Source organism: Chrysemys picta, chromosome 11, assembly GCF_011386835.1.
Source record: "Chrysemys picta bellii isolate R12L10 chromosome 11, ASM1138683v2, whole genome shotgun sequence".
Classification (NCBI taxonomy): Eukaryota; Metazoa; Chordata; order Testudines; family Emydidae; genus Chrysemys; species Chrysemys picta.
The window spans coordinates 50,854,602-50,869,713 of NC_088801.1; the positions used below are offsets into that span (position 1 = coordinate 50,854,602).

General features: G+C 39.1%; 1 protein-coding gene across 4 annotated transcripts in view; it reads left to right on the forward strand.

Moving 5' to 3' along the window:
• The window catches only part of WDR75 (WD repeat domain 75), a 35,901-nt gene that overhangs the window by 18,097 nt on the left and 2,692 nt on the right, over positions 1 to 15,112 (forward strand). For 2 of the 4 annotated variants that reach the window (XM_042842420.2, XM_005308040.5), the window contains exons 14-20: positions 1,956 to 2,136; positions 4,856 to 4,950; positions 6,079 to 6,174; positions 6,971 to 7,140; positions 7,854 to 7,913; positions 14,159 to 14,305; positions 14,400 to 14,491. In XM_042842420.2, the coding sequence (XP_042698354.2) occupies positions 1,956 to 2,136; positions 4,856 to 4,950; positions 6,079 to 6,174; positions 6,971 to 7,140; positions 7,854 to 7,913; positions 14,159 to 14,305; positions 14,400 to 14,491 (841 nt within the window). The remainder of the gene's footprint in view (positions 1 to 1,955; positions 2,137 to 4,855; positions 4,951 to 6,078; positions 6,175 to 6,970; positions 7,141 to 7,853; positions 7,914 to 14,158; positions 14,306 to 14,399; positions 14,492 to 15,112) is intronic. The other 2 variants (XM_065561997.1, XM_042842421.2) reach the window with 1 other exon arrangement.

The following is a 15,112-nucleotide window of genomic DNA, read 5'->3' on the forward strand; positions in this document are numbered from 1 at the left end:
CTGAAAGTGATACAGTAGTCTGGAAAGGGAACAGTGACCTCCATCCCCTGCTCATGAGTGACTACAGTCCAACCTTTTACTTTTACTTTATTGTAAATCCTAAAATGCAGACAGAACATAATTCTGTGGATTGCATAGATGAGAAATGAAAATTGAAGACCCTTCACCCACCAAAAATCATGTTGAGACTCTTTGTAACACAAAATACTAAAAGCTAAGGACTTCATAAGGATATGTAATATGCCATAGCCCTTCCAACCCACAGATATATGGGGCTCCCCATTAATGCACTTCCTGGCACATTTCATTTTGACTAACTTTCCTGACATTGGTGTGTCAGTCTTCACAGGTTCTCAAATATGTTTTTTTGACAGCAGCCTTTCAGCGATCCACTTGCAGTTTGGTTGTGTTCATTTTGTTTTAATTGTCATAGATAAATAGAATTTTTTTCTGATACTGTTAGACTACATAGGTTACCTTTTTTCTTTTTGCTAGTTTTCTGTTTGCCATAGTGAATTTCTCTGAGCCATTGGATTTAGCTCTTGTACAATGCCTACATATGCTGAGGTGGAGATAAACAAAGTGTTTTCTAGGGTTAAATAACCTTAATCCTAAACTAAATCCCAGTTCCATGAGTAAACATTCCTTGCTCTTAGAAACTGTGTTGGAGGGAATAGGTTCCTACTGCCCTGACTTGTCTCCATTCCTAACTAACTGCACAGCCAGGCTGCAGCCAGTACTAATGGTATGAAGTGGAGAGGTGTGGATGGGGTTTAATGGTTCTTCCTGCCCCCACCATGGAAGTGTTTTGAATCCACTGAACAAGTCCCTCTTGCTTTTGCATCCTACTTATATACAAGGGCTGTATAGAGTTCAGTGTCGGGGCAGGCATAGGCATATACAGCTGATCTGTCTTTGTGAATTTGCATTGTGTAGTTGGTCTTGTATACCTGGGAACTGAAGAGGAAAGAGCTGCCCTGCAACAGTATATCAAAAAACAGTGCAGTGATTTACTTATTGTATGTGTAGAACATACCACTGGCTTATTTTTGTTTTTAGTAAAACCGATTTTTGTATCTTGCCCCTTTATATCTTGGCACTTTGCCTTCTAAAGAAACAATGTAAAAGCAAAAGAGAAATAAGAACATGTAATGAATATCTTACTTTATACTATGCTTACAAGATGCAGAAAAAGAATCATTCAAAATAATGTTGGGTAGATTCTCTTTTATAATCTGCTTCCTGTCTTTTCCCGCACCAGCCATTTATTTCAAAATCAATTGAGAGAATATATTGTTACTATGGAACCAACTGGGGAAATTCCAAACTAGTTACTTGTTTATCATTAAATAAATCAGCTTGGAAGGAGAAAGTTCCTGCTTGTTTTTATGGTAATTGATAATGATGGGAAAGAGATCCAGAAGAAGTTGACAGTTAACAAGAAAGTTTGCTGACAGGTTACTATATTGTGCATGAAGCTTAACATTTACCTGTGAAAATCAAGTATAGGAAAGGACATTTACATTTTTAGAAATAACCTCAAGTGTCTTTGGCCTGAAATGTCCAATACTTTTTAAGGCTGTACATTTTCATTAATAATATTGACCTTCTTTCAGTATAGTGACAGGAATTAAAATTAGATCTCTCTAGCAACCCCTTTTTTTAATGTTGCATTTAATGTAGTTTGCATATTGAACAAAAACATTGCAGTGTGTCAAATTAGTGGTTCAAGTGCAGAACCTAAAGAATGCAACATTTGCTGGGCATTTTCTATACTGGCATGGGGAAGATTTTTTTTTAAAACCCTACAAAAATTTACTACTTACAAGTGTGAATAATTTTGCTTAGAGAATCTGAATAGTATCTTAACAGAAGTGCTGCTCAGTTTCATTTAGAAGTCTTAATATGGAAAGAATTAATAAACAAATATATTAATTAATGGTTCAATCTAACAGAACGAAGTATGGGATGGAGCTGTGATTTTGTGGGCAGCTATCACAACTATCCAGCTACTAACTGCTGTTTCTCAGAAGATGGCTCTTTGCTTGCTGTTAGCTTTGAAGAAACAGTCACTGTGTGGAACTCGGATACCTGGGATCTTATATGCACTTTTTGTCATCCACCTGGAAGAATACAGTATGTAACGTTGTTTATCATTTGGCTTTTTACTTTCAAGTTAAGACTACTTAAAAAGGTAATTTCATGTATAGCATTCAAAGAGCACTGGTATGTATTCATACAGAGATGAAATATTTAACATTTGTATAGATCTACTCTGATTATGAGCTTTTAGAGTTGTAGATACTAAAATATTTGTTACAATATTTATTTAAAGCTGTTTTGCTAAAAGTTGGGCTTAATAACTTTTCCTAAATGAAGATCAGTCCACCCAGCTCCCTTTGCTGTTTCATCTACCCCTTTGGTGACTCCCTTCCTCCACTGCATACCTATGCCTACTTCACGTGATTCAGGACATAGTTACTACTGACTCTTTTTCTCTCTCCTTTTTTCCCATTATTCTGCAGGGGGGAGCTGAGGATCAAGGGGTTAAAGCTCATGACCTTCTCCCTTTTCTACATTAGCCCAATTACTTTCCTACTTAAGCATGTGTATTATGACAGAACAGCTTAATTAAAAAATCACTAATACCAAATTAAACAAGTAAACTGAGAATTTACTATTAGTGTGAAACTTGTCATTTTGAATCCTGGTTGTAAAATGTTGTAAAATATTTGCTAAGGAAGTTGTCCCATTGTCCAATATTGTTTGATCTCAACGAAAGGCATCCTGATGTCTAGACATACAAGTTCTTGATCAGGATGATGTGGAAGAAAACCATAGGTCATTGCTGGGGATGAGAGAAGTTGAAATGGAGACTAGGACAATCTCACTTTTGAGTTTTGGACTTGTGTCAATATACATTTCAACTTTACCATTCCTTCAATATAGTTCCTGGGTTGATCTAGCTATAAAGATGCCAGGTTGAAAAAAATTGCAGGAAATTTGCTTTGTCTGAATCGGTCTTAAAAATGCCAAAGATTCACTTGAAGCATTCACTCTATTGAATAAACTTTTAAGATACACACTTTATTCTCCCTTCTCATTATAATACTGTCTTTGAGAGCTGAGTATTTGCAGAAGTGGTTGGTTGTGTTGGTTTTTTTTTGTGTGTGTTTTTTTACCAACAGATCAGGTTTGGAAAAGTGCTTGTAGCTTGAGAAAATAGCTTTTGCTATCTTGGCACAGTAATGGGTATGACCCATCACTATTCTCCGAGCTTTGACCCTTTTATCCATTATCCTCCTGTCATATTGGAACTTATATTTCTGTGAAGATTGGCTAATGCTGTGACATTTTTTTCTTGGAAGTACTGCCTGTCAAAGGTGCTGCTCCTGAGAATGGTGACACAGTACTGCTATCAAGTACCTAGCCTGCTGAGGTGTAACTATTTGCAACAAATGACTGAAAACAAATACTGAGTTATCCTATATCCTATCTATCTCCTAGAACTGGAAGGGACCTTGAAAGGTCATCGAGTCCAGCCCCCCGCCTTCACTATCAGGACCAAGTACTGATTTTGCCCCAGATCCCTAAGTGGCCCCCTCAAGGATTGAACTCACAACCCTGGGTTTAGCAGGCCAATGCTTAAACCACTGAGCTATCCCTCCCCCCCATATTAAGATATGGCTATCTTAAATGGACACTGTCAACTTAAAAATGCAAAACTCAGTATTTTTGACTTGCTGGTGTTCATGGTAGACTTTAGGACTATAGCGTTAGTTCTGTGAATTTGTCAGCATTTTTGTAGTTGGTCAGTTTCACTTTTTCCTCTGAATAGTCAATTTCCTATGGGTCTGTCACAGTAGGGGAAAGAAACTGAGCAATATGTGACTGTAAAAGGACAGAAGCTGGCAGGAAAATTCAGGGACAGGTGTATTACTCACAGCTATGTTAAACTCGCTTTTAAAAAAATTGACTAGATTTTAGATTAATGAGAATTTTTTTTCTTGTTAGCTATGGTCTACATGTGGTACAATGGTAAATTTTCTGAAGGCCAGTCAATCATTTGGATGGCCTTAATTGTATGTTTTGGACAGCTATGCTGTAATTAAAGGGGAACTGTCATTTACATTAGACCTAGAATAACTAACCCTTTTGAAACGCACAAACTTGGTTACTTTCTGATATTAATATTAGAAATGTCATCACACACAGGCTTTTTAAAGACAAAAATATTTTCTCTTGAAGTACTGGAAATCAGGATGCTACTTAATTGTACTAGCGCAAGAGAACCAGAAATTAAAATTGATTAGAAACAGACCAGCCTAATTTTACTCTCCAATCTGAGGAGATGTAATAAGAAAATCGTATTAATGGTGAAAAGTAAATTAGACTAGTAAAACTGAAAAGGAGAGAGAAAATCTGTAGTACTGTTTAGTAACACAGGTAGGAATGCTTTAAATATAGGATTTTTTACTACACTGTGACTTCTTTAGCACCCATGATTATTTAACAGCTTATTGTGACCAGTGTGGAATCAGGCTTATAATGGCATCTCTTTTATACTAGGGTGTTGTAAAGAATGTTGTAAGTGTCCATAGACGCAGTTGCTTTTTGCTGAGATTTTTTAAGATTATAGCGCTTTCAAAAGGTTTGCTTATATTTCTTATTGAGCCACTAGAGATGGATCTAGAGGACTAAATTCTGCTGTTACAGCAGATAACTGAGTAGAATTTGGCTTAACTTACTTAAAAGGATTTAAGTTTTAACTGAAAGCATGCTTGTGATTGTAATGGTAATTTACAAAGATAAACAGAAGGCTCATTAACTTTTGTTTTGGCTTTTATTCACCTAGGAACTTGTGTTTTGGGAGACTAAGTTGTTCCAAATACCTTCTTGGCACTACCGATAATGGCTTTCTGTGTTGCTGGAACCTGCTCAGTTGTGCATGTAAGATCGATTTTGTTAAATCAGTGAATGTTGCCTGCCAGGGCAGTACTGATAATAGTTAGCACTTACATTTTTAGTGTGACCCAGAATACTTTGAGCTTTGATTCTAAACTGACCTGCCACTTAACAGCCTATGAAAGCATAATAGAGGTACTTTACATACTTCATTTCCATGTAATACTGTAGTCCCTCTTTGCTCCTCTAACTGACACTACCACATTGTAAAGCCTGCAGCAATCTTGGCTGAAATGTTTACACTTACATTTTGACATTTGAGGGAATTGTTTGAGCTGGAATGTGATTAGGCTTGGAAAGTTTAATTTTTATTGGTAAATGTCAGTAAACATTGATTTCATCGTACATGCAAACCGACAAAGTTCTCATCAATAATAATAGAAATTTAGATAGGCAAAATAAGAAAAATGCTGCTTGAGAACTTCTTAGTTTGTTTTAAAGATAGTTACTTTGTATATTTTGCAATGTGATGTTGACAACAGTTTTAAAGCTAACTTTTTGAATCTTGATGTCTGCCATCACCAGATAATTGTCTTACTCTCCCATAATTTCCCACAACTGTGAACATTTAAATCAATAATTTTAAAAAGCTTAAAACCTGCCATTTTGTGCAAGCTCATAGGCTGAGGCTGAGTACAACGTAGGAGAATGAGGTTAACAGCTTTCTGCTGGTTAGAGAAATATCCTGTCAATATGCAAGGGTTATTTTCCATCTCCTTTTTAGAGCCTACAAACTAAATCAGGTTGTACTGAGTAGTAGTTTGGAGAAGAGTAATGAACGGATTTGGGATAGCAGGATTCCAAACAATATTGTACACTTCTATTCAGTACAAGTATGACTAGCTTATGTAAATCAGAGTTTTTTTTTTTTTTTTTAAAAACATTCAGGTCCAGAGTGTGTGCACAGCAAACTCCAACTAACTAGATAATCAAACCCTTTTTCTCTCATACTGGTACAGCAGGACTCATATTTATATCTGTTTTGACTCATCTGTGAATATTAAAGTTTGAGTCTTCCAGGCAGAGGTATAGCTATAGGTGTCTTTTCCACATTTGGCCTCTTATTTAGTAAAACATCTGGCTTCCTTTCATGTCTCATGGTTTATTTTTTAGTGGAATGGAGTGCCCAGCTCAACGTCATGGTGCTGCAACCTGACCCCCTTTCAGAAAACATTGCTGCAGTCTCACGGCTCTCGGAAGGCTCTGACTGTAAGTACAAAGGTTTCCTTCGCTAGCAGAAGATGGTGAAAGCTGCAACACTGAAAACACAGCTTCTAGAAGATTGTATATTTATTGTTGAAGACCTTTTTTTTTTTTTTTTTTTTTTAATTCACAAAATAGACTGTAGTTCCTTAAATTTTGTCTGTGTAAGAAACTGGGCCATGTCTTGACGCCAGCAGTTAAGTAGGGCTCCCTTACCATCCACCCTTCCCAGAACACAGTTGGCTGCTGCTTTGGCAATGAAAGTATGGGTTAGTCACTCTCTTTCTGCATGGGGTGTTCTTAGTAGGGATGTAAAATGTTAACCAGATAACTGGTAAGCATTAGTCTTACTGGTTAACCCGCCTTAACTGTTAATCTCTGCTGGCCCTTTAATTGGTTAACCGTTTAAATGAAATATTTTTTTAATTATTTTAACAGTTAATTTTTTAAAGTGTATTTACATCCCTAGTTCTTAGTCCTTTCCACACTACCTAAATTTAGGGGGGATGGAGCATTTGTTTCACTGTGTATAATGTCTCTTGCTTTGCAGAGGGGTTTAGTTTCTGTTTTTGCTCTCTGGCTGGGAATACCATGAAGGTAGCATGTACATTCTTGGGCATGGGAGTGCCTCCTATCATTCAGTAACATCTTATCCATCCAATTAAGGATAACTACACACTGAAGTTAAGGGGAGTCCCATCCAGCCATCTTTGGCTTTGACATGTGGGGCCTTGTCTAGCCCAAGAAGGGTGGGAAGAAAGTGCTTTTGTTTATTAAAAATAAAAAATATTTGTTTTGCCAGTGTTTGTATTTAAGCCAAATGAGCCAAGGCCATTCTGTATCCAGAGAAATGTCTGTAGAGAGAGAGTCCAGTGGGCTGTCTTCATTCCAAAAGATGTGCCTGAATCAATTGGCTCAGAAAAACACCAGTGGTTAAGCAGATCTCAACTTTACTTCCTGACTGAAACACAGGTAAGAAGTGACAGGCAGGAAAGGGGAAATAAGAGAACTGTCACTTTAAAACATTCACGCTAACTACTGATCAAGCAATAAAAATCCAGGCCTCTGGTAGTTAGTGTAATGGGCTTCCTCTCATGATGATGTTGATGATTGATGATGATGATGTTGCTTTTAACCCGCATAAGGTATAACGTGATCATTAGTTTTCAGTTTCAGTCCAGCTTCTTAATTGATTACCGTTGATTCCACTTCAGTTGTTCTTAGTTTTTACTGTCTCAACCAGATGAAAGAACACCACTACATAATCTGGGGATCCATAAAGATAATTGCCATTATTGCCTAACACTTATCAGACTACCTTATGAGCTATTTATTGCTCTTTATGCAAATATTTTTAAAAATTAATTTAAATTTTATTAAATCCAAAACCTACTAGCTTCCCCCAGAGCTTTCTTTCCTTCCCCCTTTTTCTCCGCTTTCTCCCCGTCCCCCCATCCCTCCCCAAATCTACATTAAGTTTAATTTACCTCTTGGTCTCTGATTTTTTCCACTTCATTGCTTTGTTGTGGGTTCTGTATGAAATATGCAGCGGGGAATGTTTGTCTGCTTTTATTTCACTCAAATAACTTTTCAGATCGTGAAATTATTTTGTAAATAATACATTGAACTGTATAGAACACCTTATTCCATTCCATAATCTGACTGCATCATTCTGCATGTTCTAGGATCTACTGACATTTAGCACAAAGTCCACAGAAGAAAGGCTTACACCATCAAGCAAACAGGTACTTTTATAGTTGTTCTGTGCAAAGGAGTTCAGAACTCATTCAGTTGGACATTTATTTGTCAGATCTAAATTCTCTTCTATCATAAGTGTTCAGATAACCTTGACATGCTAGAGGTGCTAATCTAAAGGTGCAGTCATGTTTAATTTGATTTTTGCTTATTTTTCAGCAGTATTGCTCCTTTTATAGAGACTTATTAAAAGCTGAAGTAACAAATCGCTGTCCTTTCTCCTGGCAAAAAAGTGTTACATCTGTACTAAAAGCACATATCTTAAAAGCGGTATCTTGGTATTTTAAAGTGCTATTACTTCTTAATTGGCATTTCACTGCATCTGTTTAAAATCTTTAGTTTTCTGTGTTAACTATTTTCTTGTATACTTAATAATGGAGATGCTGGATTCTGTAACTTCTGAAAATGCTTTTTCATGTAGAGATGGAAAAATGCAAAAAATTGACTTTGTGTAGAAGTCAATTCATATTTTATAAATTATACATACAGTAGACCCTCAAAAGTATGAACACCAGAATTATGAACTAACTGGCCAATCTCACACCTCATTTGCATACTTCTGGTTCCAACCAGGCAGCAGCCGAGACAAAAGAACAAAACAAAAAAAAAACCCAAAACAAATACAGTACAGTACTGTGTTAAACGTAAATAACTAAAAAAATAAAGGAACGTTTTAAAAAAAATTTGACAAGGTAAGGAAACTGTTTTTGTGCTTGTTTCATTTAAATTATGATGGTTAAAAACAGCATTTTTCTTCTTCAAAGCTGTATTTAATGTATCAATTTTCAGTTATAAATTTTTGAAAGAATAACCATAACGTTTTGTTCAGTTACGAACAGCCTCCATTCCCGAGGTGTTCGTAACTGTGAGGTTCTACTGTAGTCATATTGTTAATGGCCCTTATGGCCCTTTGTTTGCGTTTCATAGAAAGTGGAAATTTGATTTATCTTCATGATGACTAGTGTTAATAAGTGAATTTCAAAATTAGATGAGCAAGTATTGAGTGAATTTAAAATTCATATACCGAAAGCATTCATACTAGGGGCAGATCTATACTAGAAGCGCTACATTGGCGCAGCTGAATCGGAGAGCATCTTCCACTGACATAGCGCTGGTGTGGACAACGCTTAGTTCACTGTAACTTTCACACCCCTGAGCGACTTAAGTTAGATTGACCTAAGCGGCAATGTAGACTTGCCTTAGGAGTACTTCCATACTCATTGAATCAGAACAAAAACAGTACCACTTGATTAATTTGATCAATCCCAATTAAGAAGTGCAGGTCAAAGTTCAAATAGCTAGTATTCATAGTCACAATCTAAAACAAATCAGTAAGACTTAAAATAGACTTCTTAAAACTATATTCATCTGTTGTTTGAGGAAAATAGTAACTATTCATCATTTATTCCTTACTCAGCTGTACTCTGTAGTTCAGTGGTAGTGATACTAGTTTGCGAAGTGACTGTGTAAAACCACTGCCCTGGGGTATCTGACTCCAGATCCAGGCTGCTCAGTTGATAGTGTTGAGGAGGTAATTCTAATTTCTAGGCTTATGTATACACCTGGAATCTGAAAGTCAAGATGGGTTCTTTCTAGTTCATGTATCAATATGTGTAGTAAAGGATACATTGTTCGAAGTTAATTGATGCATGAACCAGTATAGAATCTAACTGGCTTTGCCTTGGAGCTGTACCTCTGCTCCCATGTAGGGGTAGGGAAGATGTGATTTAGATTTTGGGGGTTTCCACTGGATTTGTGTGGCCCTTCTTCCTCAACTGCCTCTCTCAAGTTCCTTGTTAACATGGCTTTTACAAGAGCTATGCAAGTGGCTCCACTCAGCCCATGCCCCCAGAGTTACTCCTCCTTTGAGGATGGGGTCCAAATTGCAGAGGAAATGTTGGTGAGTTATAATGTTAGCTGCATAGCGAACCCTCTTTCTCCCTGGGATCCTCAATTCATGAGCTTGGGTTAAAGGAGAAGGAAGTCACAGAAGTGACACTTCTGAGCCATTAGCAATTATCTCTAAAAAGTCATGGAAGATGGGAGCCATTCCAGAAGACTGGAAAAGGGCAAATATAGAACCCATCTATAAAAAGGGAAATAAGGACAACCTGGGGAATTAGACTAGTTAGCTTAACTTCTGTACCCAGAAAGATAATGGAGTAAATAATTAAGCAATCAATTTGCAAACTACCTAGAAGATAATAAGGTAATAAATAACAGTCAGCATGGATTTGTCAAGAACAAATTGTGTCAAACCAACCTGATAGCTTTCTTGGACAGGGTAACAAGCCTTGTGGATAGCGGGGAAGCAGTAGATGGTATATCTTGACTTTAGTAAGGCTTTTGATACTGTCTCACATGATCTTCTCATAAACAAACTAGGGAAATACAACCTAGATGGAGCTACTATAAGATGAGTGCATAACTGGTTGGAAAATCGTTCCCAGAGAGTAGTTATCAGTGGTTCAGTCATGCTGGAAGGGAATAATGAGTTGGGTCCCGCAGGGATCAGTTCTGGATCCGGTTCTGTTCAATATCTTCATCAATGATTTAGATAATGGCATAGAGCAGGGGTCGGCAATGTTCGGCACGCGGCTGGCCAGGGTAAGCACCCTGGCGGGCCGGGCCAGTTTTATTTACCTGCTGACGCGGCAAGTTCGGCCGATTGCCCCCCCCCCACACACACACACACACACACACACACACACACACACACACACTGGTCGCGGTTCGCCGTCCCGGGCCAATGGGGGCGGTGAGAAGCCGCCGCGGTTTCTCACCGCCCCCATTGGCCCAGGACGGCGAACCGCAGCCAGTGGGGGGGCCGCGATCGGCCGAACCTGCCGCGTCAGCAGGTAAATAAAACTGGCCCGGCCCGCCAGGGTGCTTACCCTGGCCAGCCGCGTGCCGAACGTTGCCGACCCCTGGCATAGAGAGTACACTGATAAAGTTTGCGGATGATACCAAGCTGGGAGGAGTTGCAAGTGCTTTGGAGAATAGGATTAAAATTCAAAATGATCTTCACAAACTGGAGAAATGGTCTGAAGTAAATAGGATGAAATTTAATAAGGACAAATGCAAAGTACTCCAATTAGGAAGGAACAATCAGTTGCACACATAGAAAATGGGAAATGACTGCCTAGGAAGTAGTACTGCAGAAAGGGATCTGGGGATCATAGTGGATCACAAGCTAAATATGAGTCAACAGTGTAACGCTTTTGCAAAAAAAAGCAAACATCATTCTGGGATGTATTAGCAGGAGTATTGTAAGCAAGACCCAAAAAGTAATTCTTCCGCTCTACTCCGCGCTGATTAGGCCTCAACTGGAGTATTGTGTCCAGTTCGGGGCGCCACGTTTCAGGAAAGATGTGGACAAATTTGAGAAAGTCCAGAGAAGAGCAACAAAAATGATTAAAGGTCTAGAAAACGTGACCTCTGCGGGAAGATTGGAAAAAAATTGGGTTTGTTTAGTCTGGAAAAGAGAAGACTGAGAGGAGACATAACAGTTTTCAAGTACATAATAGGTTGCTACGAGGGGGAGGGAGAAAAATTGTTGTTAACTTCTGAGGATAGGATAAGAGCAATGGGCTTAAATTGCAGTAAGGGCGGTTTAGGTTGGACATTAGGTAAAACTTCCTAACTGTCAGTGGTTAAGCACTGTAATAAATTGCCTAGGGAGGTTGTGGAATCTTCATCCCTGGGGATTTTTAAGAGCAGATTGGACAAACCCCTGTCAGGGATAGTCTAGATCAGTGCTTCTCAAAGCCGGTCCGCCGCTTGTTCAGGGAAAGCCCCTGGTGGTCCAGGCCGGTTTGTTTACCTGCCGCGTCCGCAGGTTCGGCTGATCACAGCTTCCACTGGCCGCAGTTCGCCACTCCAGGCCAATGGGGGCTGCGGGAAGGGCGGCCAGCATATCCCTCGGCCTGCGCCGCTTCCTGCAGCCCCCGTTGGCCTGGAGCGGCGAACCACAGCCAGTGGGAGCCGCAATTGGCAGAACCTGCAGACGCGGCAGGTAAACAAACCGGCCCGGACTGCCAGAGGCTTTCCCTGAACAAGCGGCAGTCCGACTTTGAGAAGCACTGGTCTAGATAATACTTAGTCCTGCCTTGAGTGCAGGAGACTGGACTAGATGACCTCTCGAGGTCTCTTCCAGTTCTGTGATTCTGTCTGCTGAGCCCAAGAGCCATTGGATGCCAGTCCCCTCTTCATGCAGATAGAGTGAGTTGAAGTAAATCACTGGTTTTAATCATTATTTAAATCAGAAAGCATCAAACCTTGATTTAAATCATTGATTTTAATTATGGTTTGCATTTGTACTTTTTAGTTATTTTCCAAAAGAAAAGTTGATTTCTCATGGGTTGGTAACCATTAAAGCATGTTGAATTGAAACTAAATGTAGGTAAAAATAGCAAAAACTGTATGACCCTTTCATAAGCTGACCCTATATTTCAGGAGTTGGAAAACTTTGGCTCCCGGCCTGTCAGGGTAAGCCGCTGGCAGGTCAGGATGTTTTGTTTACTTGGAGCGTCTGCAGGCACGGAGCCCCTCAGCTCCCTGTGGCTGTGGTTCGCATTTCCAGGCCAATGGGAGCTGCCAGAAGTGGCTGTGAACGGCGAACCGCGGCCACAGGGAGCCGAGGGGCTCCATGCCTGCAGACGCTCCAGGTAAACAAAACGACAATGTATTAGACATTTTATTCAATGATTCCATAGAGCAGGGGTCAGCAACCTTTCAGAAGTGGCATGCCAAGTCTTCATTTATTCGCAGTAATTTAAGGTTTCACGTGCCAGTAATACATTTTACATTTACAGGGGCCAGCTGATGGAATCCCAGACTGGCGGCAGCTGAGTGGCTCAGCCCACTGCCGGTTCTGCCCATCCAGCTGAGCGGGGCTGGCGGCTGGGACCCTGGCTGGCAGTGGGCTGAGCGGCTCAGCCCGCTGCTGGTCTGGGGTTCCGGCCCTTGCCAGCCGGGGTCTCGGCCACCAGCCTCACTCAGCCGGCTGCCAGCCTGGGGTTCCATCCATCCAGGCCGGCAGCGGGCTGAGCGGGACCGGCGGCAGGGACACCAGGCTGGCAGCAGCATACCACAGTAAATCAGCTCACATGCCGCCTTTGACATGCGTGCCATAGATTGCCGACCCCTGACATAGAATTTAAAATCATCAAATTTTGGTGTAGACCTGTTTACCCCACTCTTTGATGCGTCATTTTTTTACCAAAAATATTCAGCTTATGAACGAGTTTATACGGTACCTTAAAATGTGCTGGATACTAAACTTTTTTCTTATCATAAAATTGAGCAAAATATTTTTCATATTTAAAACTTGATTTATTAAATAAAGGTAATATCTGTAGTTAGTGAATTGAACTGATTTTCTGGTCATTGTTTCCTTCAAGATTTTAGAACTAATAGATCCAATCCTCTCACACCTAGATTTTATTCCTAGATTGGAAGAGGAAAACAAAGTATTCCTGCCATTTCAACTCCCAGTTAGTTTCTTAACTTCGAACGAGCAAGTAATTGAACTGAACTAGGGGAATGAACTGAAATAAAGAAAATATTCTTCCTTTACCTGCAGAAGAGGCTGCTGTTGTCAAAAACTGGTTTAGCACTACAACAAATTCTGGTTCCAGTGCATAACCAGTGACTTCCACCAGTCCAGTGGTTTGACTTCCTTTAATATTTGGCAGCAAACATGTACTGCTTAATATTTTTGTATTTAATTTAAATGACCTTAATAGATTATAATCTAAATTTGGACCTTATCAGTTTTTATCCACCCTGCATGCAGAGGCAGAGGGGATAATATGCCCTTGAGTAATTGAAGTAATCTGATCTTATTCAGAATGTGAAATCAGATCTTTTGAGTAGAAAGGTGCTTTTTTGTTGTTGTTACAGTCACTTTTCTGATTATAACTGAATTAAAGTTTAATGTGGAGTATTAGATGTAAAATTTAAAGCAAAATATTCACAATATCCAAGTGAATTAGACTGTATCTGAACTTTCTTGCATATTTCTATCTGACTGTAATTAGACTATATCTGAACTGTGCCTTGGTAAATTCTAAACACTTATTGCTGAACATTAGCATTTTGTTAGCTGTTGGCATTAGTAGGAGAGGGGGAATTCAGATTCTTGGCACTGAAAAATTGTACTTTTCTCCTTCTTCTTCTCAGAAAGGAAGGCCTCTTTCCCCTTTTAAACTACCTATTCTGTTTTTTTACTTAGCTGGCAGTAGAAGAGAGTCTCCCTATGACCCCCTTTTATTTGCTACTGGGAAAGCACAGGCATCAACAACGATCCAAAGAGAATGCAGATCTTGGCACAGCAGTTGTCCAGAGTCACTTAGCCCAAGATTCACCTGCAATCAAAGAGGTGAGGGAGAGTGTGTGTGTGTGAGATAAACATGCATATATAAAAGCATGAAAAATGGAACTTTAATAAAACCAGTGTTTTCTTGTCTCATCAGCTCCTACACACTCCTGCACATGTGTTGCCATCTGCTTCTTTTCTGTGTTCCATTTTTATCAATTCAATGCTGATATCCAAGGAGAATAAAAGGTAAAAACAGTCAAGGCTGGTGGCTTAAATAAGTTTCATATGTCAGTTGGAAAATATCAGCTAGATCTTCCTAAGTGTTGTGGCAGTTTTCCTATTTTTTTTTCATAAGAATGATTATAATTAAGGTGCCATTTCTGCAACCATTTAAATATCTTCTAAAGCTGCTTTTTAAATGCGTAACCTTTCCCCCTAAGCTGTAAGATCTTGTTAGATTGTTATTAGAATCAATCTGTGCCAATTTATTGATTTGGGGCAGGAGGGTAAACTTTCTGGCCTCCATGTAAACATAAGAAAAATTGCCTTTTAAGTTTAGAAATTTCTCATTTCCTATTAAACTGTTTTCAACCTTATTTCAAGGACCAAATCTTTTTTTTAAACGATATTTTTACATAAATGTCTGTTAGACATTCACAGACCTTTCCATTTATTTGTATTAGTAATTGCACTTTGAATCCATGTTCATTTCTACATACTCCTCATTTTAGAAGTCTCAAGAAGTGAATACTCTATCTGTAAAGGAGATCATGAAGGCAAAATTTAAATAGTTAAAATTGGGGGAGAGAAGCCCCCACAGGAGTTCCTAAGGTTTTTTTTAATTAGGACTTAATTTATTGATAGCAT